Source organism: Lactuca saligna, chromosome 3, assembly GCF_052625555.1.
Source record: "Lactuca saligna cultivar CGN05327 chromosome 3, ASM5262555v1, whole genome shotgun sequence".
NCBI classification, from domain to species: domain Eukaryota; kingdom Viridiplantae; phylum Streptophyta; class Magnoliopsida; order Asterales; family Asteraceae; genus Lactuca; species Lactuca saligna.
Genome location: NC_136419.1, coordinates 59,031,592 through 59,056,780, shown reverse-complemented (window position 1 = coordinate 59,056,780; position 25,189 = coordinate 59,031,592). Strand labels below are relative to the sequence as shown.

Here is a 25,189-nt window from a genome sequence, read left to right as displayed (position 1 = left end):
TTTAACGCCTTTTGGACGAGCTTCTGCCCGAGGGATTGAGGTTAGATTTACATCCTGTTTACCGAAGGACAGAGCTTGATATTGGTGGGAGGAGGTGGACTATGCCTTGGGAGGCAAGGGGTGGATTCGATTTGGGTCATTGTGGATCGATTGACGAAGAGTGCGTATTTTATCCCCAATTAGGGGAGCTTCCTTGTGGAGAATTTGGTAGATATTTATATCCGAGAGGTTGTGGTCTCGGATCAGGACATTCGTTTCACTTCCAGGTTCAGGAAGATATTTCATGAGGAGTTGGGTACTCATCTGCACTTTAGCATAAATTTCCACCCACAGACTGATGGTCAGAGTAAGTGTACTATCTAGACGTTGGAGGATATGCTTCGGGCATGCGTACTGGATTTTGGTGGGAGTTGGGATACGTATCTCCCATTCCAAAGTTCTTGTACAACAATAGATACCACTCCAGTATTGATCGAACTCCCTTTGATATGATCTATGGGTGGAAGTGTTGGACCTTGATTTGTTAGGGTGATATCGGTCAATGTGTCATGGGGAGTATGAAGGTGGTATTTTGGAATACTGACTTGATACAACAGATGTACAGGAGGCTTCAGACCTTGCAGAGCTGTTAGAAGACCTATGAAGACATACATTATTTGTATCTTGAGTTTCAAGTCTGGGATTTTGTACTCCTGAAGGTTTCACCTTGGAAATATGTCATCTGGTTCAGGAAACGGGGCAAGTTAGGCCCAGATTCATTGGTCCTTCCAGTATTCTCGCTTGGGTAGATAGGGTTACGTACCGATTCGACCTACCAACCAATCTTAGCTAGATTCACAACACTTTTAATGTCCCTCAGCTGCAGAAGTGTTTAGTCGATGATTTTGAAATGGCTCCATTAGATGACATTCAAGTGGATGAGCACCTGAACTATATAGATATGCCAACTGTGATCCTTGATAGGAAGATGAAGGCCATGCACAACAAGATGGTAGGGTTAGTGAAGTTGCAATGGCAGCACCAGAAGGGTTCCGAATGGACATGGGAACATGAGGAGGAGATTGGAGAGCATTACCCTGAGTTATTTGCAGCAACAGACTTCGAGGATGAAGTTTGATTTAAGTGGGGGAGAGTTGTAACATCCAGATCTTGAGGTACTATTTATTTTTAAAAAATGTGATTTTTAGTGGGTCACAATATGAGGATAGCCTTATTACGTTGTGACATGGCATCGTGTTTTGGGGATAATCTTTCTAGTGTCACGATGTGACATTATGGTAGTCACAACATGACACCTGCTCTAGAGGAAACGCTAATTATCAGACTTGGACACTATTTAAGGAAGTCATGGAGCCTCCATCACCTTCAAAGCCCTCATGAAGAAACCCTAATCCATATCCCTATTTTGAACTCATATTTGTGCCTTTAGTGGATCTTGAAGGAAGAAGGATACTTTTGTGGTTGTGAGATCATCTTCGGAAGCTTGGAATATCAGTTTGAGCATCTTCTGGATCCTTGTAAGTAATCAAGTTCAAACTTTTATGCATTACTGCCTTAGATCTATGACATCATAAAGTTGGAAACTTTATGAATCCTTATAGTGCATTAAAGGTTTTATTTTTTGGATCTGGAGAGTTAGTGAGTTATAGGCTTCATGCGTGGGATTTGATCTCATTTCCCCTTTATTTTGACCTAGCTTATGTTTTAGACATGCATGTCTAAAAAGCAATGATTTTTATGGTATTCTTAGATAAAGAATGCCTCCTGGAAAGTTTGGTTGTTGGGCTTGAAGGATTAAGAGCTTAATGTATTAAGTTGTCTCTATGCAATTCTCACTACATGGCAATGGAGTGTCACGACGTGACTGACCTCAGTTCCCCGACTATGTTGAACAAACACTGTAACGACATGGTGGTTAGAATACCATGACGTGACTGTAGATTTAAGAGAATGATTGAGTTGTCTTTGACGATGTGACCATGGACTGGTCATGATGTGAAATTCGATTTTGGAGAAGGTTGATTGTTGATTGTTGACTTTACTGTTAACTTTTGACTTGAGTTGACTTTTGGGTCAAACTCCTGGCTTTGGAAGGTGGGCTAAGGGTTTACCTCGTGTGGCTGTATAGGTGGTGTATATCATCTGTATTTTTGGCAGCAATAGCAATATAATTTTATTATAGTCTGAGAGGTGAGTCTTCTCACTATATTTTAAGACACTAGGTGTCGTTGTGTGCTTGTTGTCTTTGTGACTCTTGCTAATATGCGTGTATGTTATATGTATGTAGGGGTTAAATAGAGCCGGGGGTGAAATAGACCAGATCTGTTGAAAAACACTGATTGAGTTGAAATAGACATGAGGGTGAAATAGACCAAGAGATGAAATAGAATCGTTCAGTTGAAAACCACCGATTGAGTTGAAATAGACTTGGGGGGTGAAATGGATCTGCTACAGCTTCTAACTAATATGTATGTATGTTATGAAGTATTTTTGAGAAATCACTAAGCTTTGTGATTATGGTTTCATGTGTATGTTTTTAGGTACTTCCGGTTCCAAAGGGAAGAACTTGATGTGATTGCATCGCTTCCACAAGTGTTCCACATTTATGACTTATTTTGTACTCGGATAACTATTGATACACTTTTATACTTTGAATGGTTTTTGGAATGAATAAATGGTTGTTTTGGTTGGCTTAAAGAAATTTTTTTACCTAGTACTTTTGGGTAGTTACAAAACGAGTGACTTCTTTGATGAATTGCTTGAAGAAGTAGAAGAAACTTGCATAACAATGACTTCAATGTTAATTGTAACAGGCTTATTGATGTCACGTTGGCGTTCCTCATGAATGATCAACGAATATGCAGTGAATATAGATGGTAATGGTTGCATCATTAAGATTTAGCCTATAATGATTTTATAAGAATCATTAAGCCCTATTAGAAGTTGAATTAGCCTCTTTTCTTTAAGGAATTTCTAAATCTTGGCACTGGCTCCACAGGAACATAATGGAACATCTTGTTTAATACGTAACTCATGCTAGATTTTCATGAGTTTAGTATAATACATAGAAAAATCATCATTTTTTTTGGAAAATGGAATACAATTTCTGCTAAATTTGATAAATCAAGGCACTCTTAGATTGTTCGTACCTCTGATTAAGGTCTTTCTAAATCTCATGTGCAGTTTGTAAGAAAAATACACTTTCGACGATGTTTCTATGAAGAGAATTTAAGATCCATGAGTTGAACTACCAAGCTAGATAATCAGATGAATCAACACTTGGTTTATTAACCGCTCCATCAACAAACAAAAAATTGTTCATTGATGTCGGTGCAATTGTCATTGACCGCTTCTAAGTTACGAAGCCTATGCCATTGAAAATATTTGAGATGAGAACTAAAAAAGGATTATCAGACGAACCAAGATAGTAAGGACCGATGATGTTGAGAACATTAGATTCAAATGATTTGTTATAGGATCAATAGAAGATGAAAACATGATTGAAGATTTGAAGAATTTTGATTGAAGATTAAACAAAAAGATAAAGAAATTTGCGGAATTAGGATTGAAAGATATGCTCTTGTACCATGTTGTCGTTTGAGTTTAGAGAGAGAAAATCATTTCATATTCTCTTTAGCTTGAAAATCATGAAGTGAAAATACTTATATACAATGCTAACTAATCAGCTAACTAATCACGAATCTAACTAATAGACTATAACTCACAATTAACATTAAATTACATATATGCCCTTGGGCTGTTATATTAGTTACTTTGACAGAAACCAATGTAATGTATCTAAAAAAATTCCCACTAAATGTCATAGTTAAGGAAATCAAGATTAATGATAAGAGGTTTATATAAACTTTGATATTGGTGATCACATATGGTTTTCGGATAAAGGAGTGGAAGAAGAGCGCATAACATTGTTTATATCAAGGCACCACTTTTATGGTTTCGATGACCATAGAAAGGAAGAAACACTACAAGAAAAAAGGGTATTACCGGCGACAAAAATCGCCGCTATTGCTCACAAAAGTCGCCGCTACTGATTTGTCGCTATTGCTCAAAAAGTCGCCGCTAATGCTCACCGTCGCCGCTAATGATAATGTCGCCGCTAATGATCTATGTCGCTGCTAATAGTGTTGCCGCTATTGGCTTTTTTAATTTTTTTTTAAAAGTAGCCATTTCCAGTTGTTAAAAAACCGATACATAATAACGTTAACTGCAGAAAAACCGATACGTTAAATGCAGAAAAACGATTACATAACATCCAAGTTTTATAATACCATACATACACCAAAATAAATAACAAAATTCTTATAAATTTTTGTCGTACTACAATCTCTAACAAAAGATAAAACTAACACTACGTGTCGTCATCACCGCCACCCTCGTTCCCTCCTATAAGTTCCATAGTATTCTCCGAATTGTTGGACATTGGTATAAGATTCGCCAACTACATAGTAAATAACAACATATAAACTTGTAATTTAACATATTAACTGAAACCAACCTAAAAACTACCAAATGATAAGAAAACTACCGATTACTAATTTATCTATATATCAACAAGCTATCAAATTAACAAACCAACTAACTACATTAACCTTCTAAATTAAACCAACAATCAAACTAACAAACCAACAAACTAATAATTACCAATTTATTTACAAATACATATTACATAGGAACTAATTTACTTTAAATAACATTTTCAATAATAACATCCTACTTGTTTTTTGTTTTTTTTACATTATAACATTGTAGTTTACACATTGTAAACAAATACACTCCAAATTGCATACAAATACACACATACATACATTATACACATATATACATACTTTTTATACACATAAAACAACCATCAACACACTCCAAATTGCATACAAATACACACATACATACATTATACACATATATGCACACTTTTTATAAACATAAAACAACCATCAACACACTCCAAATTGTTTATAAATACATACATACATACATTATACACATATATACATACTTTTTATACACATAAAACAACATAAACACAATCCAAATTGCATACAAATGCATACATACATACATTATACACATATATACGTACATTTTATGCATGCACATAGATGAAATACACACAATTTTCACACACATATATGAAATACACATACATATAACATATTTCACACACACACACACACATATATATATATATATATATATATATATATATATATATATATATATAGGATATAGATCCGGTAAGAATTTTTTTTTGGTAGGAAGGTAAGAAGTTTTTTTTCTACATATTTTTTTGACGAACAAAATAAATGAATCACTAGATGATTCATTTGTAAGATGATTCACAAGAAAAAATTCCCAAAAAAACATCTTTATGATTCATTTTTAAGTAAATTAAGAAAAAATTGATTTTTATGACAATTTTAGTAAATAACAACAAAATCATTGTATAAATGAATTATCGAGATGTTTTTTTGAGAATTTTTTCTCGTGAATCATCTTAAAAATGAATCATCTAATGATTCATTTTGTTTGTTCGCGAAAAAAATATGTAGAAAAAAAACTTCTTACCTTCTTACCAAAAATTTCCTTCTTATTTGATCTTGACTCTATATATATATATATACACACAAAACACACACATAAATGCACACATATATAACAAATTACAAAAAATGCACCTGTGGTTCCCAAAATTTTGCTCTCTTTCAATTGGTGGTGGTACTCTTCGATGTTACAACAGTTCTTGGTGGTGGTGGTGTAACTTAAGACAATAAAAACCAACAAAAAAAACAATTAGGTTTGGAATTCTGGTCAGAAGAGAAAAGAAACAATTTTGTGCAACTAATCACTGATACAAGTAGAAATCGACATTAAAAGATAAGGAAGAGAAGAAAAGAGGAACGAAAACACAAACCACAGAGGAAATTGACAACAACAGCGTCGGAATTAATGTCCCAGTTAAATCATTGGAGATGTGGAAGTGGGGAGTTTCTGCTCGTCTATAGGCGTCGTCGGTATGTCTTTTAGCCTCTGGGAAACTCGATTGAGCAAAAATCTTCGAAGAGAATGGATAAAAACACAGAAAAATGAAAGTTGTGAAAGCAGAAAGGGGTTGTTATTTGCGTCGACTTTTAGCGGCGACATCAATAGCGGCGACAATTAGCCTTTAGCGGCGACACAAGCCAATAGCGGCGACAACTAACGAGGGAACTTATGCCGCGTCTTTTTTCGAGCTTTAGCGGCGACTATTTTCGACCTTTAGTGGCGACAAATTGTCGCCGGTATTGCTCTTGTGCGAAAACGAGGCCCCAACCGTTGGATTATATACTTGATCGGACGGCTAAGGTTTACCAGAAGGGGATAACGCGGATTCGGGCGACAAGGCATTAGCGGCGATACAATCAGCAGCGGCAAAGGCTTTTAGCGGCGACATAGTATAATGTCGCCGCTAAAAGCCTTTGTCGCCACTAATTGTGTCGCCGCTAATGCATTGATTTCTTGTAGTGAGAACGACCGTGAAACTTAGAGAACACATATAAGAGGCTTGTAGGATGATATTTTCCCCATGAAACCAATATCTTACATTAATAAAAAATATATGAAACATTTTTGGTAAAACTAGCTGATAGCTGAAATCGGCAACCATAAGTTTTATTTATACATTGACTATTTAACAAAAATAGTTGTTAGGTTTTAAATATATAAAGTTAGTTAATATTAAAAACTAAAAGTTCCCGAAAACCATTTAGCTTTTCGACTAAAAACTTTTGGTTTAAAATATAAACTAAAAACTCCACCTTTTTTTTTTAACTGTGAACGATCTGAAAACAAAAAAAAAACTTTTTAAAGTCTTTCGTAGTTTATACCAAACACGCCCCATATACTCTTACAAGAAAACATTCGGCTATAAATACTAAACAAGTAGTTTAAGACCAAGCATGGGCCTAACCCTACATGCTCTACACATACACTAATAGTATACGGGAGCCGATTCGTATACAACAACCTTTTACCGCACACAATTTTTTTTATAAATAGACAATTTTACTATTTTCTCTATTTTAACAAACTTTACAATCTACCCCTCCTGTCTAAAACCCTTCCCAATATACAAACACAGAAACGAGTCTACACTTCTCAACAGCGATCATTGGTAACTTGCATCTTAGGTTTGCTTCACCGCCATAGCCGGCTGCCCCACTGCCATCATTTTCATCCTCTATTTTTTTGGATTTGTGATTTTATATTGTGCTTGTATTTCCTCCATTAATTGTTTTGTGATTTTATATTCAATTATTGGTATTGTGATTTTTGTATCGTTGCTACTATTATGATTTTATATTCAATTCTAGTTCGTAATTTGAGATTGAAAAAGATCAAAACCACTGTTTGTTATTTGCGATTGAAAAAGATCCACTCTTCTCCGTTAGTTACACTACATAATGCTTATATTAATAAGTGTAAATATCCTTAAACCCTATTTGTCCAAAAAATCAGTGAATATTATGTTTATCTTTTCTACTAATTTCATCAAATACATCAAATACTTTGCTATTTGTCTTGACTGTAAGCCCAAAAATCCATAATATTAAAGAATATAAATGTAAAGCTTACCTAGTCACTTAACACGCTAATGTTAATCTTTTAAGTGAATTTCATCAAACTATATTTTCTGTTTATCACTATTATTTTTATTAAATTTCTTAATTTGTGTGTGATTATGTAACAGACAATTTTAATGGAATCAACTTCATCGATGCCACCGAGTGAAAATGTTTATTTAACTACTTCAAAATTTGACTCGTATGATGATTTATTGAAGAGCGTTCGAGAATTTTATTATTCTAAAGGATATGAGATATCTATTTGTGGTTCAAGAAAAGACAAACATGTGATTTTGCATTGTGACAGAGGTGGTTTATGTTGAGATATACGAGGTATTTCAGGTAAACAAAAAAAGGCTATCGGATCGCGTTTGATCAATTGTCCTTTTAAGCTTTTGGGCAAAAGGTGTAGTGATGGTGATTGAATATTTGATGTAAAAGACTTATCACATAACCATGAGCCATCTACGAACATTTCCGGACAACCCTCGTTTCATCAATTACCATCGGAAAGCATAAAAAGTGTTAAAGAAATGACCAAGGCTGGGATTCCCCCGAGACAAATTATTTCTTTTTTGCGTCAACAAACCCCAAATCTACCAGTAATCTCTAGAAACATATACAACGTGAAGAGAAAAATCCAAAGGGAAAATTTAAGGAACCGATCTATGATCAATGCGTTATTTGAGGAGCTTGACAAAGGTTGTTTGACTTATGACATTTCACATAATGCAGAGGGGTGTATATATCGTTTGTTCATTGCACACCCTATGTCGATTAAATTGGCTAAATCTTTCTCCAACATATTTTTGATGGATTGCACCTACAAAACCAATAAATATAACACGACATTCCTTGATATTACTGGTGTTTCGTGTTTTAATACTGCCTTTTATTCTGGGTTTGTTTTCTTGGAAAGAGAAGATGAAGAAAACTATTCTTGGGTATGACGAGCATTTAAAAGGATTATTGGACAAGAACCATGTGTGATTATGTCAGATAGGGAATTAGCATTAATAAATGGCATAAAAAAAAGTTTTTCCTACGACATCAAATATTTTATGTGTTTGGCATACTGAAAAAGAATGTATTGGCAAATTGCAAGAAATATTTTGGATGTGCCGACGAGTTCAATATTTTTATGTCTGATTGGAATAATGTTGTATATTCGACAACAGAAGCTCTTTTTGAGGAAAACTGGTTTGAATTTACATCAATTCATAAAGAGAAGAAAGACGCAATTGAGTACATAAAAAATGTACGGTTGCCTTGGAAAGAAAAGTTGGTTAGTGCTTGGACCGATAAGTACTTGCATTTTGGCAATCAATCGTCATCAAGAGTTGAAGGTACACATGCTAAACTTAAACAATATTTGCAAATTTCTACGGGAGATTTGAGGTATGTGAAAGAGAAAACATGTCTTGCAATTCAACATGAATTTAATGAGATTAAAGTAATGCTCTCAAGTGAGAAAATTCATATTCATCACGATGGCACTATGCCATTATTTAGAGAACTTCATTATCATGTATCCCACTTTGCCTTGAAGGAGATATATAAGCAATATGGTTTTGCGAAAGATGGTAATATTTACATTTCTTATTGTTTATTAACCTTTATTATTTACTAACATTTATTAATTATTTTGTATATTTGGGTAGTATGACTCCTTGCACTGGTCACTTTATGGCAACCATGGGTCTTCCATTTGCTCAAAAGATAAAATATTGGCAATGAACTACTTTTCTGTTGGATTTAATTCATCCGCAATAGAGTACTGACACACTATCACTAAATTTAAAAATGATTTGCATGATGAAGACATTGTAGACTTGATGAGTTGCTTAATGAATTGCACTCAACATACCAAAGGTGGCCCTTAAACAAGAGAAAACATGCACTTTTGCTAATTACTAAACTTCTGAACCAATCTAATGCCTTTTTTGAGCCGGTGGTTCAACGATCAAAAGGAATACCTCCAAAATCAAAAAAGAAAGGAGGAATAACATCAACGACACAGGATCTTTCAAGATTTGAGTTGGTAACACAAAGACGTAATGAAGCAAATGGTGAAAACAACTTATTTGATTTAAATGTATACCCATTAGATACGTTTGATTTAGATGGTCCTTTTTGAGTTTATCATAGTGTTTTTTTTATTGACATGGTTGTTTGATTCAAATGTTCTTTTTAAACCTACCATAGTGTGTGTGTGTATATATATATATATATATATATATATATATATATATATATATATATATAATGTGGATACTAGTTTGGTTTAACGGTTGTTTAATAACATTTGATTGGAAAAAGTTTGATTATATAGCTAAGTCTTTGATTTTAAAAGTTATTATCAAGTTATATTTCCACGGTTGTAACAAAAAAAATGATAAAATTGACAATTTTTAGTAAGTATAAATATATGGAACGAGTGCCTGTAGAAAAGAATAAAGAAATGGTACATTTATGATTTTGCAATATATATATAGAGAGAGAGGTAGAAATATATTTATATAACAGGAGGATGGGTAAAGTGTACAATTGAGGAAAAATTGTAAACATGAAGGATGTAAAATATAAAATCGAAGAAAAGGTAAAATTGTCTATTTATAAAAAATTGTTGTGTATATATAATTCCATTTATTTAGAGTCGTCATTCTTGAAAAAAAGGTATATGTCGGTCTCGGCCAAAAAAAACTCCAAAACACCGGCCCACTCTCATCCAACCTCCGTCTCAACCGGTTCCGGGCCGGAATCGGTGCGCCTGGTTCATGTGCGCAACTCTAGTTCCTATATTACATGTGGATCCGATGTCTTTCATCAAATACATATCTTACATCAAACCAACAATAAGTTTGATAAATATATTTATAATCCTACATACAGACCAAAACAATACAACAAAATTTTACATAACCCCACCATTTGATACACTAAGTTTCTTATTGGGGTTTATACATGCCAAAATGGAAGGCTTTGGCTTTTTTGATTTACCCCCGAAGATGAAAGACCTCAAGGGCACATGTGATCGGCTTTGTAACCGTGGGTGCTTCTGATTATGGTCGTGATCCGAAAGCCCAAACTCATCCTCTAACCTTCTTAGAGTCTTTTCCGTTTCAAGTTGCAGAGCTGTGACATGGTCTAAACCTGCTTGTAGTTCTTCGCTAACTTTTCTATTCTCTTGTTGCATGTTCAATACCTCACCTTGGAATTTCGCAGCTTGATGCGTGCTGAACTTGATTTCTTCTTCTTCCATGCCTTCCCTCAATGCCCTTGCTATATCTTCTTGAATTATGGATAACGATGAGCATCTCCTTTGTAGTTCGTTTTTCAGAGACACGCTTTGTTCTAACCATATTGTAAGTTCGTTCTGTATCTCTTTAAGGTGTTTGTATATGGGATTGATTTCTGATCTTGAAGCTGAACTCTTGAGTTGTGTGATATCCTGTTGTAGATCGTCTACCTCCGTTTTAAATTTCTGGACTTGATGGAATGTCGAGCTGAATCTTAACCAAAATTCAAGATTTTCATCGAGTATCGCATCAATACCTGTTCGAAGTTTCTCTTCAATCTCGGAAACGGGTTCGGATTTTACCATAAAGATAGACTTGATGTCGTCGTCCTCCTCCACTACTTCTTTTTCTTCTGATACATCGTATTTACCTTCGTCTTCTTGAAGAAGTTTGAGCTTTTGTTTCATCTGTTGAATTTCAATGTCTCTTTTTGATAGCAAGGTTTCGAGGTCTCTTACTTGTAGCTTCATTTCAAAGACAGTTCCTTGGTTTTTCTCCTCTTCTTCTGCAAGTTCCTTTTTAGCAGCCTTGTACTTTCTTAAGATCGTAGTATACTCTTGTAAAAGAACCTTTTCTTTGTCATCTAAACCATTCAGCAACAATTCTTGCCAATTCATTTCATCCTTCACTACTTCCTCTTGTGATTCGTGTTTAAGAAGATTGTCTTCCATCTTCTCCACTATCTGATCTCGATCTTGTTCATCAGCTTCTTTGTTATCTAAACCACTCAACAACAGTTCTTGCCAATCCATCTCGTCTTTCACTCTTTCCTCATGTGATTCAGGTTCAAGAACATCGTCTTCGATCTTCTCCACCATCTGATGTTGATAATGTTCATCTTCCATAGCCATGATCTTGGGTTTTGCATGTTCATGATCATCTTTCAGAGAGATTTGAAGGTTCTCAGACAAATGCTCAAGCTTGGAACATGCGTCAGTGAGCTGCATCTTGAGGCTGTTATTTTGATTCTCGATGTTCATGTCCAAATCTTGTACTCCATTCAGTTTTTCCTCCATGTCCTTCAACATTTTATCCAAATTTTGTGTCCCATCAATCAAGTTTGATTTATCGTCTTCTAAGTTCCGAATCTGTGTCTGAAGATCATCTGTTTCTATCCTTAACCTGTCGATAAGCGCAGTTTGTGATGAAACCAAAGTTTCTAAGCTAATTACCTTGCTCACGAGCTTGTCAACCGTATCTGCCATTTCTGTAACTGTCGAAGGTTTCTTGGATAGTTCCTCGAGGCTTTCTATGATCCTTTCTGGATCCTTTGAATCCTTTCCAAGTTTATATTCGTTTTCTTCTTGATCAGGTTTGTCCTGGAGATAATCTTGTTTAAGGGATTTGAATTTCTGTTTTGCAATTTCGATCCTCTCGTGGGCCAATTGAGCATCTTGGGTTGACTTCTCTTGTTTCTCCTGTAACTGAGTCAACGTCTCTTCACACGACTTCAAAGCAGACTCCGCCATTATAGCACGAGCATCATCATCCTCAATATCTTTGGTTACATTAAACTCATCTCGTAAACTGCAAACTCTTTGTTGCATTTCCGTCACCTTTTTCTCGATTTCCCAGAACTTTGAAAGCCCGTTTTCATACGAGCTCTTGGTGAACTCCTTCATCGTTTGCAACGAAAGAATATCCTTCTGAAGCTTATCGATCTCTTCAACAGCCTCTTCTTCGGTTAAACCGGAATTCAAAACATCTACTTTGGTTTCCTTCTTGCTTTGGGTTTTCGTAAGCGAACGCTTAAAGTCTTTGGGTTCTGGGAGTTTTGGAGCCTTGGGTGGATCTGGAGCTATGTTTGTGGGAGATTTCAGAGCGTTGTTATCGTCATCTTCGTAGTCTGTATCATAAGGGAGTTGATCTGGGAAAACGGAAGCGATGGTGGTGTTGGCTTTTTGCAAGTCGGTGGAGAGTTTATCGTAGCGTTCGGCTAATGCTCTGTAAGCTCGAACACTTTCCTCGATGAAGGCGATGAGTTCTGGCCTGTGTTTGTAATACATTTCTGCCCTCTTCGCGAAGGAATCGCCATCTTTTTGAACAAGGTTCAGAGCATTGGCAACCTGCTCTTCCATATCTACAGTACAGATCCACATCCACATCCACATCATAAGTTCTTTAATTTTAATTTTGTTAGTTTGATTAGCAAGAAAATACATGTTATAACACTTATTGAACTTATTTCTTGTTGAGATAATCCTCTTTGAAAAACCTTCGGGGGTAATTTTTTCAATTTTCTTTAATTTTTTGGGACGATAAAACTTTGAAAAAAGACTAAACTGCACAAATGGTCCCTGTGGTTTGCTTAAAATTGCTACTTTAGTCCAAAAAGGTTTGGACTAGCACCAGAGGTCCAAAGTTTTCATTTTGTTGCTTGTTTGGTCCAAACTGTTTTGATTTTTTTCAAAATGACGAATTTGCCCCTGTTAATATTATTTTCTTTTTTTTTTCTTATTTTTTTTATTTCCAGATTTAAAAAAATAAATAAAAATAAATCTCTCTCTCTCTCTCATATTATTTTTATGATTTTCAGATTTAAAAAAAAATAAAAAATAATAATAAAAATAAATCTCTCTCTCTCTCTCTCTCTCTCTCTCTCTCTCTCTCTTTCTCTTTCTTTCTCTCTCTCTCTCTCTCTCACAAATCCATCAAATTTTCCACAGAAAACCTAGTCTTTACTTGAAATAACCATCGGAGAACAAAAACGGCCACTGAAGAAGACGAACAGAGAAAATAGTGGTGAATCCGGCGACTCTGACGTCTAGCACGAGAATGTGTTCAACGACTTCGATGTATGGCAACCAATATGTCTGCTCAGATCTAGTCGTTCCTATCATCAACGTCGTATTCCCCACAAAGAAACCCTTACCACGAGTGTTGCAACCACTGTCTTGAAACCCTACCAAAAATGTGAAAACCATCAAAGGAAAATCTCTCTCTCTCTCTCTCTCTCTCTCTCTCTCTCTCTCTCTCTCTCGATCTTCCTCAGAAAAACCCTAGATCTTTCATATCTTCGTTCTTCACCATCGATTTTTCTCTGGTTGACGAAGGCTATCAAATCAGAGGGTTTTCAAGATCAAAGGGTTTTCATAGAGGTTCAACAGTAGAGGCGGTGTGGACCAGTGGTTATGGTAACAACTCCGACGAAGGGTTTCCAGATCGAAGGGTTTCTAGATCGACGACTCTGCTGGCTCCGATGAAGGGTTTCTAGATCGACGACTCCAATAGGTTGGGGTATTTGGGTTACTATGAATCTGACGATAAGCACAAGGAAAACGGGAGGGGGTTGTTGCCCTCTTGATAACCGAAAAACACCACCTCCGGTGGAGGTTTTCTCGATTAAAACAGAAGAAGAAGAAGAAGAAGGGACGCAGTAACAATAAGTATGGGAGGGAGGAAGGGAGGGAGGGAGGGAGGGAGGGAGGGAGAGCGGAAGGAAGGGAGAGAGAGAGAGATTTATTTTTATTATTTTTTTAAAATATAAAAATTAGAAAAATAAATATAAGAGAGAGACAGATTTATTTTATTTTTATTTTTTATTTTTTATTATTTTTAATCTGGAAGTTAGAAAAAAAAAAGAAAAAAAAGAAAATCATATTAACAGGGGCAAATTCGTCATTTTGAAAAAAATCAAAACAGATTGAACCAAACAAGCAACAAAATAAAAACTTTGGACCTCTGGTGCTAGCATAAACCTTTTTGGACCAAAGTGGCAATTTTGAGTAAACCACAGGGACCATTTGTGCAGTTTAGTCTTGAAAAAACTCATACTGCGGATGTCGTAAAAAGGTTGAATCTCTTTTTCATCAATAGATTAGCGACGGACAGATTCTACGCGTAACAAATCCTTTACTTATCCGTCTATAATGACGAACATATAATCTGTTCTTAAAATGGATTATTTTCAACAACAAATTGGATTGGTCGTTGTTGCCTGATTTTAAATATAATACTATAATGATCGAGAAGAATACCACAAATTTTTATAAAGTACTACATATTGCGATTATTGGTATGCAGATAAAAACAAAAGAATTGAAGGGATGGAAGTGAAGCTACCTTGAAGGCTTTGCTCGAGCCATTTTGACTGTTTGGTCCGAATGTGGCTAGCCCACCACCATGAATACGCATTGCTTGCCGCCCTCTGTAACATTTTCCTTTATTGGTTCCACCGTATCTCTTGACTTGTTGCTTTCACAGTTTGTTTTCTATGTTCGATCAACTCGATCACAAATAAAACGATTATAAGTTGAGAGAAAGAGGGAGAGAGGGAGAGAGAGAGAGAAGTAATGAATTGAAAATGAATGGTGAGTTGGGTGTTTTGAGTATGAAGGAAAATGAAGAAGGAATAAGAAAAGTGGTGGTGGGGATCAAAGTAGTTGCACAAAATCAAAGTAATAATAAATGTAATGTGAGTTTAAGGAGATCGTGTGTTGCACAATGCTATCGACACCTTGGCATTCACGTAAAGGAATAAAGCAATTCCTTTCTATGCTAAGTTTCTACTCATTTTACGCCTTTTCTTTTTCCAGGGCATTTCATACCTTTATCTACACATGATAAAGAAGCTTGTTGTTGTTCTTTTTATATAAAAGTATGGATCATGGACACGCTTTCGTAACATTTCTTTGTATAACCAAGGAAAAGGGGGTCATTTTTTTTTCAACATAGAAAACCGTGCTTTCAAGACGTCAAAATTTCTATTTTTGCATAATTAAGCTTGGTCGAATTTTTCTTTGTAGTTTTTGCATAATTAAGCTTGGTCGAATTTTTGCATAATTAAGCTTATGTTGCAGAAATCAGCCTTGGCGGCCGATTAGTCGACGATTAATCGTTTGACGGTCATAAACCGATTACAATTAGAGTGCTTGACGGATATTGATCAAAATCGGTCAGAGTCGGCCTTGACGGTCGTTGGCAGCCCTTGGCGGTCTCGGCAGTCATACGCGGGAATTTTTTGAAAAATTCAAAAATTTTTAATTTTCAAATATTACACCAAAATTTTAAAATTTCAAACTTTTAATGTTTCAAATTTTAAAATATTAAACTAAAATTTCAAAATGTTATAAATTTTAAATTTTAAATTTTCAAATACTTAGTTTTTTAGGGAATATGAATTTTTTAAATAATTTTATTAATAATTAAGGGTCCCCGATTAATCTCGGATTAATCCCCGCCTAGTCTGGTTAATCGTTAATCGTTTATCGTCAGTCTACCGCCGAGCGATTTTTACAACCTTGGTTTATACTTAGCATTACAAATATAATAACTACATGAAAAATATACCATAAAGAATTACAATTTTCCAAACATACATGAATATTGTAAGATACATGTAGAGTCCTATTGTCTTTTCAAAAAAGTTATTATGGAAAGAGAGAAGACTCCAACATATATACATACTTATTGAACCGTGTCGCGCCGATGTGAGATACACTAACATTGCTTCTTAGATTCGAAGACTCGATGGGGATAAATAAGGATGTGTTGAACCACGAAGGCACGAGAAGTCGACTCTGATACCATATAAGATATATATGGAGTCCAAGATTGTCTCTTCAAAGAAGCCTTATGGAGAGAGAGAAAACTCCAACATGTGTAGACATTTATTGGACTGTGTCACGCCGATATGAGATACACTAACACATATTACTTTTAAATTGTTGATATAGCTTAGGAAGTTTGAAAATGAAATTTTAATATTTGAATATGCTAACACGTGCTTTACTTATCCAACGATAAAAGTAAATATTGTTGGGTTGTGATGATCTTTTATCCATAAAGGCATATCGTGGAAGCATAGAAAACAGAAAACAATAAATGTTGAATCTGTTGGATTAGGTGTCTAAGTCCATAACTATAATTGGTATGTACTTGAATTGATAACAACACAGTCCTTTTGGGTTGCCCTCAAACCTAGCAACCGGACAAGGAAATTATGAAAGGAGAGATATTAATTTATTATAAGATTAATAAATTAATATGAATGATTTATTAATATGTTAAAAGATTAATATATTGATTATAAATCATAATGTTTAATTAGTAGTTAGCCAGAAATTAATTATAATTAATTTTAGGGTTAACTGTATTAATTATAAGGTGCAGGGACTAGTTTGCAATTATCTAATCGTTGAGTGGAAGGCTCCAGAACCCCCTTGGAAGAGGGTGGACGAAATCTATAGGGGAAACCCTAATGATTTCGTCCATGGGGGCTTGGATAAGGCCCTTGGGTTTGCTTAGGCCCTAAGCAAGGAGCATTAGGGTTTTTCCCTAAACCCTAGATCCCTCAGCTATATAAGGAGCCTCCTGGTTCACATTTTGGGCACTCCTTTTTTTTGAAGAAACCCTAGGCCGAGAATTGCATACCTCTCTCTCTCTCTCTCTCTCTCTCTCTCTCTCTCTCTCTCTCTCTCTCTCCTTCTAGTTTCCTTCTTGCTAATTCTTGGGTGTGATTCCATTAGAGGCATTACATTTGTGGTGCTAAGCTTCCAAGGAGATCAAGATCAAGTTCAAGAGGATTATCAATTGTTTGCTATAACAATTGAAAGTATGTAATTCCTAAACCCTAGTTTGTTATTTTCGAAAAATAGCCTCTCTCCTCTAGGGTTCTTGTTTTGCAATTCAAAGTTATGTGTTCAATAGTTAAAACATAGATCCAAAGTAGGTTGCATGTGAACTTAGGAATTGTTTTTCTAGTTTATTTGTTTTACCTAAAACCCATCAGCGGTATCAAAGCCATTGTTGTTTTAAATTGAATTGCTATAATAGTTGAATTGCAAATTAGGGTTTATAGCTATTAAACCCTAAAAGGCCAAAATTTTCGACTTTAGGGTTTCGGTGCTAAGGGTTTTCGAAAACCCTAGCCTCCATGAACGCTAATCGAAATTAGGGTTAGCCTTTTGAAAACCCTAGCCTCCTCCCTTTGAAATTTCGAAATATGCTCCCTTTTTAGGGTTTCTTTGTTTTGGATAATAGTTGCTTTATTGGATAATTGAGAAAAATAAGGAAATTATCCTATCCCCATATTTTCGAAATCTAGAAGGGATATGGATTAGGATTAAATTAATTGTTTAATTTAATTAGATAATCCTTACAAGATTTAATTAATTATTTAAAAGTTAATTAATAGATAAATATAAAATCTAGTTATTTGGTTTATTTAAATTTAAATTAATAGTTTAATTTTTCGAAATTTATATAAACCTCAAAGTTTTAAAAATTTTAAAACACACCTTATATATATATATATATATATATATATATATATATATATATATATATATATATATATATATTATAATTAGAAGTTAAATATTATATATGTATAAGAATATGGTCAGTCAAATCGCTAGTATGCCTTATTCACGAAGCTAGTCTAAAAGAGGGGTATAAGGAAACTGCCTATAAAATGGTAGTTGAATGGGTGTCTACCCTCACCCACCGCTTCGTTGATTAGTGGAGGGTCGTTAGCAGAACGGATTTGATAGGACAACTACATCTCATTAAAAGTACAATGTTTACTAGAACATTTTTTTTACAAAATCCCATCTCTAGTTACTTTAGGAAAAATGTGAAAAGTATGCTAATCCATGAAATTGCACATTATTCTTTATTGGTCGTTGGTGGAGCGTATGTGGATTACCGGCACACTAATAGGCAGTAATAAAGAGTAGTAATGGTATCTTATAATTATCATTTTGATGGAGCGTGTGTGGTTTACCGGCACATCAATAGTTAATGATAAAGACAATAAGGTTACCAAGCACATTTGCATGCTTATTCACATCTAGTTTGTGATCCTCGGTATCCCAGTCACAAATAGTATAGCATAACCCAAGATTAAAACATGCCATTAAATAGTTTTAATGTATCTCAAAAGAATTAGGAATTTCACTTCGTTTATTTTGTCTAATGGTGGAATTGGTGAATCATCATTCACCTACCTTTATGCGATTTGAACTTGGATCTCGGCATCCCATTTCTAAGTTGTAAATCGTCATAGTTAGGTCCTAACCTTGATATGATATCTTTGGGTTATTATATTGAGGTGTCTTGAAATCTAATCTAAAACAACCTTTCTTTTCAGATGTCTACTCCTGGAAACACTTCTGCTTCATCATCCTCCAGCCACAACTTCTCTTTACTCAACATCTGCTCCAAAGTCGTTATGGATGGCTCTAACTATAACGATTGGATGTGTAATATCAAGATGGCACTTAGATTCGAGGACAAAGAGTATATCCTTGAAAAGGAGCTCAAAGAACTTGATGAGTCCAAAGCCACTCCCGAAGAGTATGCTGCCTACAAGAACTATGATGATGCTACCAAGGTGGCATGCATCATGGTGGCGACCATGTACCTAGAACTGTAGAGGTACTATGAGGACTACTGGCCTTTTGAGATAAACAAGGACCTTATGGAAAAGTACCATAAGCGAGCTCGTCAAGAAAAGTTTTAAGTAGTCAAGTCACTAATGGCTTGCAAGATGAAAGAGGGGGAGTCGGTTGTATCTCACGTGCAAAGAATGCCATGCTACATAGAGCGTTTGGTCAAGCTCAACATTCATTTTGATGAGGAATTGGCCATTGACATGGTCTTGAACTCGTTGCCTGATTGTTATGGTTAGTTTATCTTAACTTACCATTTGAACTGAGCAGACATTGACCCAATTGCACAACTTGTTGCAGACTGCTGAAGCAGGGATGAAGGGTAAAAGTATAGCCTCCACTCCTGCAAGTGATCCTGTTCTAGCTATTGGACAGGGAAAGGGGAAAAAGAGTAAAGGTCCTCCGAAGCAAAACTGGAAGGTAAAAGTCCAAGTCGGGTCATCTAGTGGAGGCCCAAAAGCTAAGCCCAATGCTTCCATTCCCCATATCTCTGATCCAAAGGAAGCTGTTTGCTTTTATTGCAATCAAAGGGGGATTGGAAGAGAACCTGTCCATAATATCTGCAGGATATCAAAGATGGCAAAGTGAAGCCGTGTTCAGCAGGTATTTACACTATTTCTTCTAATAACTGATTATCTTCTCGTTCATGGTTCCTTGATACAGGATGTGGTTTTCACATCTGTTCTGATTTGCAGGGGCTAAAGGAAAGTGAGGAGATAGAGCAAGGAAGGATAAACTTGATCATGGAAAACAAGAAGTCTTCACCAGTGACCAAGATCGGAGTTTATCAACTTTTGCTTAGTAATGATGTTAGATTAGATTTATTGAATTTTTGCTATTCGTCTGAGATAACGAGAAACATTATTTCATTTCATGCATTGTTCAGACAAGGTTTTAAATATTCTTTTAATGATTTGAATGGTTCAATTTCTGTTTATAAGAATGGTGTTTTCGTGTTTGAAGCTTTACCTTGTGATGGTGTGTATGAAACAGTGACTTGTGTTGATAGCTTAGGAAATAATGTGTTTAATATTGACTTGTCTAATAGTGTAGACAAAGCATGCTTGTGGCATTGTCGTCTTGGACACATTAACAAGAAACACATAGTCCAACTCCAAAAGGATGGAGTGTTGGAATAATTTGACCTAAAATCAGATGATCTGTGTGAATCTTGTCTTTTGGGAAAGATGACAAAATCACCATTCACAGGGTCTTGTGACAGAGGTGAAGGTTTGTTGGACCTCATACATACAGATGTTTGTGGACCCTTCAGATCAACCACAAGAGATGCTAATCGATTTTATGCGACTTTCACTGATGATTATAGTAGATATGGTTATGTATACTTAATCAAACCTAAGTCAGAAACCTTTGAAAAGTTCAAAGAGTTTAAACATGAGGTCGAAAATCAATTAGGCAGGAAAATAAAGATACTTAGATCCGATAGAGGCAGAGAGTATCTTAGCATTGAGTTCAACAACTATCTAAAGGAATGTGGGATAGTCTCACAATTAACTCCTCCTAGGACACCACAGTTAAATGGTGTGGCCGAGAGGCATAATCGAACCTTGTTAGACATGGTTCGTTCTATGATGAGTCGTGATCCACTTCCAATTCATTTCTGGGGCTATGCCTTAGAAACAACCGTCCACATCCTAAATCTTTTCCCAACAAAGAAGGTTGCCAAAACACCTCACGAAATATGGATAGGGAAAGTTCCCTCGTTGGCACATATTAAAGTCTGGGGTTGTGAAGCTTTCATAAGGCGAGAGACTCATGACAAGCTAGCAACAAGAAGTGAGAAATGTGTTTTCATTGGTTACCCAAAACAGTCTTTTGGATATTTGTTCTACAGACCTAGTGAGAACGTGGTGTTTATAGCTCGAAGAGGAGTCTTTCTAGAAAGAGAGCTCATATTCAAAGAGGACAATGGGAGTACCATTGACCTTGAAGAGATTCAAGGGTTAACTAATAAAGGAACCTTAGATGACACTAGACTCAGCCAGAGGAAACAGTTCCTGTTGAACCAGTTGATAAATCATTGCCTCTTCGAAGATCCACTAGGGTGAGTGTGCCATCTGAGTTGTATGGTTTTCATATTACTTCAGATGGTGACACATTCATCAGTGATAGGACACTAGTGAATTTAGATGAACCAGTGTCTTATAGGAAGCAATGGCAGGCCTAGAAGCTTCCAAGTGGAAAGAGGCAATGGACAGCGAGATAAAGTCCATGTATGACATAATGCACCAGGTCGTAAGACAGTTGGTTGCAAATGGATCTTCAAGAAGAAGACAGACATGGATGGGAATGTACACACATTCAAGGCTAGACTAGTTGCGAAAGGTTTCATACAAACCCCAGGGGTTGACTATGATTAAACTTTCTCGCCAGTAGCCAAGATTAAATCTATCAGGATATTGCTCGCCATAGCTGCCTTTCATGACTATGAAATCTGGCAGATGGATGTCAAGACTGCTTTCCTTAACGGGAAGTTGGCTGTGGATGTTTACATGAATCAGCCAGAGGGTTTTTATAGATGCAAAGTTTCCCAATATAGTGTGTAAGCTTGAGAAATCCATTTATGGGTTGAAACAAGCATCTCGCAGCTGGAATCTTTGCTTCCATGAGAAAGTCAAAGAGTTTGGTTTCTCTAGAAGTGAAGATGAATTTTGTGTGTATATCAAGGCTAGTGGGAGTATAGTAACTTTTCTGGTGTTATATGTCGATGACATATTACTCATTGGTAACAACATTCCAACCTTGAACGAAGTTAAGTATTGGCTTGGAAAGTGTTTTGCCATGAAAGACTTAGGAGAAGCCGCCTATATTCTTGGGATTAGGATATTAAGAGATAGAAAGAAGAGACTAATTAGACTTAGTCAGAGCACATACTTGGATAAGGTACTAAAGAGGTTTAGTATGGAAAATTCCAAGAAGGGAGAGCTACCTATCCAGGGCAACACAAAATTGAGTAAGACTCAATGCCCTAGTATAGATGAGGAAATAGCTGACATGAGCCGTGTACCTTATGCTTCCGCTGTTGGATTGATCATGTACGCTATGACATGTACTCGCCCTGATGTGGCCTTTGCTTTAAACATGGTCAGTCGCTATCAGGGAAACCTAGGTAGAGCTCATTGGATAGCAGTAAAGAATATACTCAAGTATTTGCGAAGAACAAAGGACTGGGTCCTTGTACTTGGTGGCAATGATACTTTGAGAGTGGATGGTTACAGTGATTCCAGCTTTCAAACAAATAGAGATAACTTCTGTTCTCAATCTGGCTGGGTATTTCTATTGATTGGAAGAGCGGTTACTTGGAAGAGTTCCAAGAAAGATACGGTGGCAGATTCTACTTGTGAATCAGAGTACATAGTAGCGAGTGAGGCGTCTAAAGAAGCAACTTGGTTGAGGAACTTCATCGGGGATCTTGGAGTTGTTCCAACCATCCAGGAGCCTATGGAACTATTCTGCGATAATGAGGGAGCGGTTGCTTTAACTAAGGAACCCGGAGACCATGGTAAGACCAGGCATATCGATAGAAAGTACCATTTCATCAGACATAGGGTACAAGAAGGCCATCTTGTTGTAAAGAGGGTGTCATCTGAAGATAACCCAGTAGACCCCCTCATAAAGGGTCTGAGTAGGGCTAAGCATATTCAGCATGCTCGAAGCATAGGGCTGAAAGATGATATTAGTTTTAGTGGTTAGATTAATCTAGTTCAGAAACTTGTTACAAAATAAATGTAATTGACTTTTGGTGATTAAATAATAAAGTATTATTTATGAGTTTACTACCTTTTGTCAGTTGTTTATTATTGTGTTTCATATTTTGCATGTTTTACTTCCCGAATAATATGATTGTTCAAACTCCACAATCGCTCGTACTTTTGGAAGTAAGTAGTGAATTAAGACTATCATGAATTGGATTACAGTTGACTAAGGATAGATATAGCAATAGAATTGCTACAATGTTCATGAGTACTCAGAGAGTGTGATTTGAGTATTGGATAAACCCATGCTCAGAGTATTACTTCATGGAATTCATCACGAGTAATACTGAGATGATAATATCTATGATCTTGAAACAAAGATATATGAGTTGTAATTTGCAAGTCGGCTATGCATTGATGATACGAAAACGCATCAGTAACTTGGTATTATAAAACATATTATCATGTTTGGTTTGATGAGTAAAAGATACAATCATATGAGTTAATGTTTATTTGTTCCTTTTTCCCTAACGGGAAAAGCGATATCTATGGGCCCCTCGATGATTTGGTGTTGACTTTTGAGCTGGGCCCAGCCATGACTAAATTGATGTGTTCGATAAGAAGTCCTGTATCATCACAAATCAGAAATCGGGAAACATAGATTTTGGACAAAGAGATTGATTGTATTCCATGTCTTATGTCGAGGGATATCTAGTAGAATGAAAGGTCATGTGATCACTTATCTTAGGACACGTAACTAACTGGGTCAGAGTTCGACAACATCTTTTGGAAGCTACAATTTGCTGGTCAAATTTAGAAGTCATACTAGCAATTATAGTTACAGACTTATCCAAGTGGGAGACTATTATATTAGGTGTCTAAGACCATAACTATAATTGATATGTACTTGAATTGATAGCAGCACAGTCCTTTTGGGTTGCCCTCAGACCTAGCAACCGGATAAGGAAATTATGAAAGGAGAGATATTAATTTATTATAAGATTAATAAACTAATATGAATGATTTAGTAATATGTCGAGATTAATATATTGATTATAAATCATAATTTTTAATTAGTAATTAGCCAGAAATTAATTCGAATTAATTTTATGGTTAACTGTATTAATTATAAGGTGCAGGGACTAGTTTGCAATTATCTAATAGTTGAGTGGAAGGCTCCAGAACCCCCTTGGAAGAGGGTGGATGAAATCTATAAGGGAAACGCTAATGATTTCGTCCATGGGGGCTTGGATAAGGCCCTTGGGTTTGCTTAGGCCCTAAGCCAGGAGCATTAGGGTTTTTACCCAAACCCTAGATCCCTCAGCTATATAAGGAGCCTCCTGGTTCACATTTTTGGCACCCCTTCTTTTGAAGAAACCCTAGGCCGAGAATTGCATATTCCCTCTCTCTCTCCTTCTAGTTTCCTTCTTGCTAGTTCTTAGGTGTGATTCCATTAGAGGCATTACATTTGTGGTGCTAAGCTTCCAAGGAGATCAAGATCAAGTTCAAGAGGATTATCAATTGTTTGCTATAACAATTGAAAGGTATGTAATTCCTAAACCCTAGTTTGTTATTTTCGAAAAATAGCCTCTCTCCTCTAGGGTTCTTGTTTTGCAATTCAAATTTATATGTTCAATAGTTAAAACATAGATCCAAAGTAGGTTGCATGTGAACTTAGGAATTGTTTTTCTAGTTTATTTGTTTTACCTAAAACCCATTAGATCCCAAGAGTCGGATCCGTGCTCAATTAATCTAAGCAACAAAAAGAAATGAACAATATATAGAAAAGAGTACATACATTTGTAGCCTTTGTTTTCTGTTGTCTAGCCAGTTGATCGGATGAGGTAGGATCCAAACGAGAATCCTTATGACGTAGTCGCACATAAGGAACCAATCAATAAATCTTGACTTGATATAATCAGCCAACACTTGAAACACTAATCGACTAGGGTTTTTCTTTCTTCGTTCGTGGAATTAGGAGAAAAAGGTCGCAACTCGAATGAGATGGAGATCGGGACTTTAGAAAAGGATAGAGGACATTCAAATTTCATAGGGTTTTTTCACTTGTATTAGCTCTCAAATATGGTTTTGAAGTCCTTTATTTATATGGAAAGGATTTAAACTGTTAGGGTTAATTACTTGATTACTAAGTAATTATC

The 25,189-nt window shown here is 35.8% G+C and overlaps 1 protein-coding gene across 1 annotated transcript; it reads right to left on the bottom strand.

Annotated features, from left to right (window-relative positions):
- Positions 1–10,400: 10,400 nt before the first annotated feature.
- Positions 10,401–15,301, bottom strand: LOC145036661 (protein NETWORKED 2D-like). The gene is made up of 2 exons (XM_078985127.1): positions 14,984–15,301; positions 10,401–13,001 (listed from the first exon to the last, which is right to left on the bottom strand). Exons 1-2 carry the CDS (start codon positions 15,075–15,077, stop codon positions 10,537–10,539), a joined length of 2,559 nt encoding a protein of 852 aa, XP_078841253.1. The 5' UTR covers positions 15,078–15,301; the 3' UTR covers positions 10,401–10,536.
- Positions 15,302–25,189: the final 9,888 nt, after the last annotated feature.

What these genes read in the sequence shown, in the direction of transcription:
- LOC145036661 (XM_078985127.1), bottom strand. Translation starts at nt 15,077, where the DNA reads ATGTTACAGAGGGCGGCAAGCAATGCGTATTCATGGTGGTGGGCTAGC. An exon ending in GCTCGAGCAAAGCCTTCAAG is followed by an intron (nt 13,002 to 14,983) that starts GTAGCTTCACTT and finishes TCTGTACTGTAG; the next exon opens with ATATGGAAGAGCAGGTTGCC.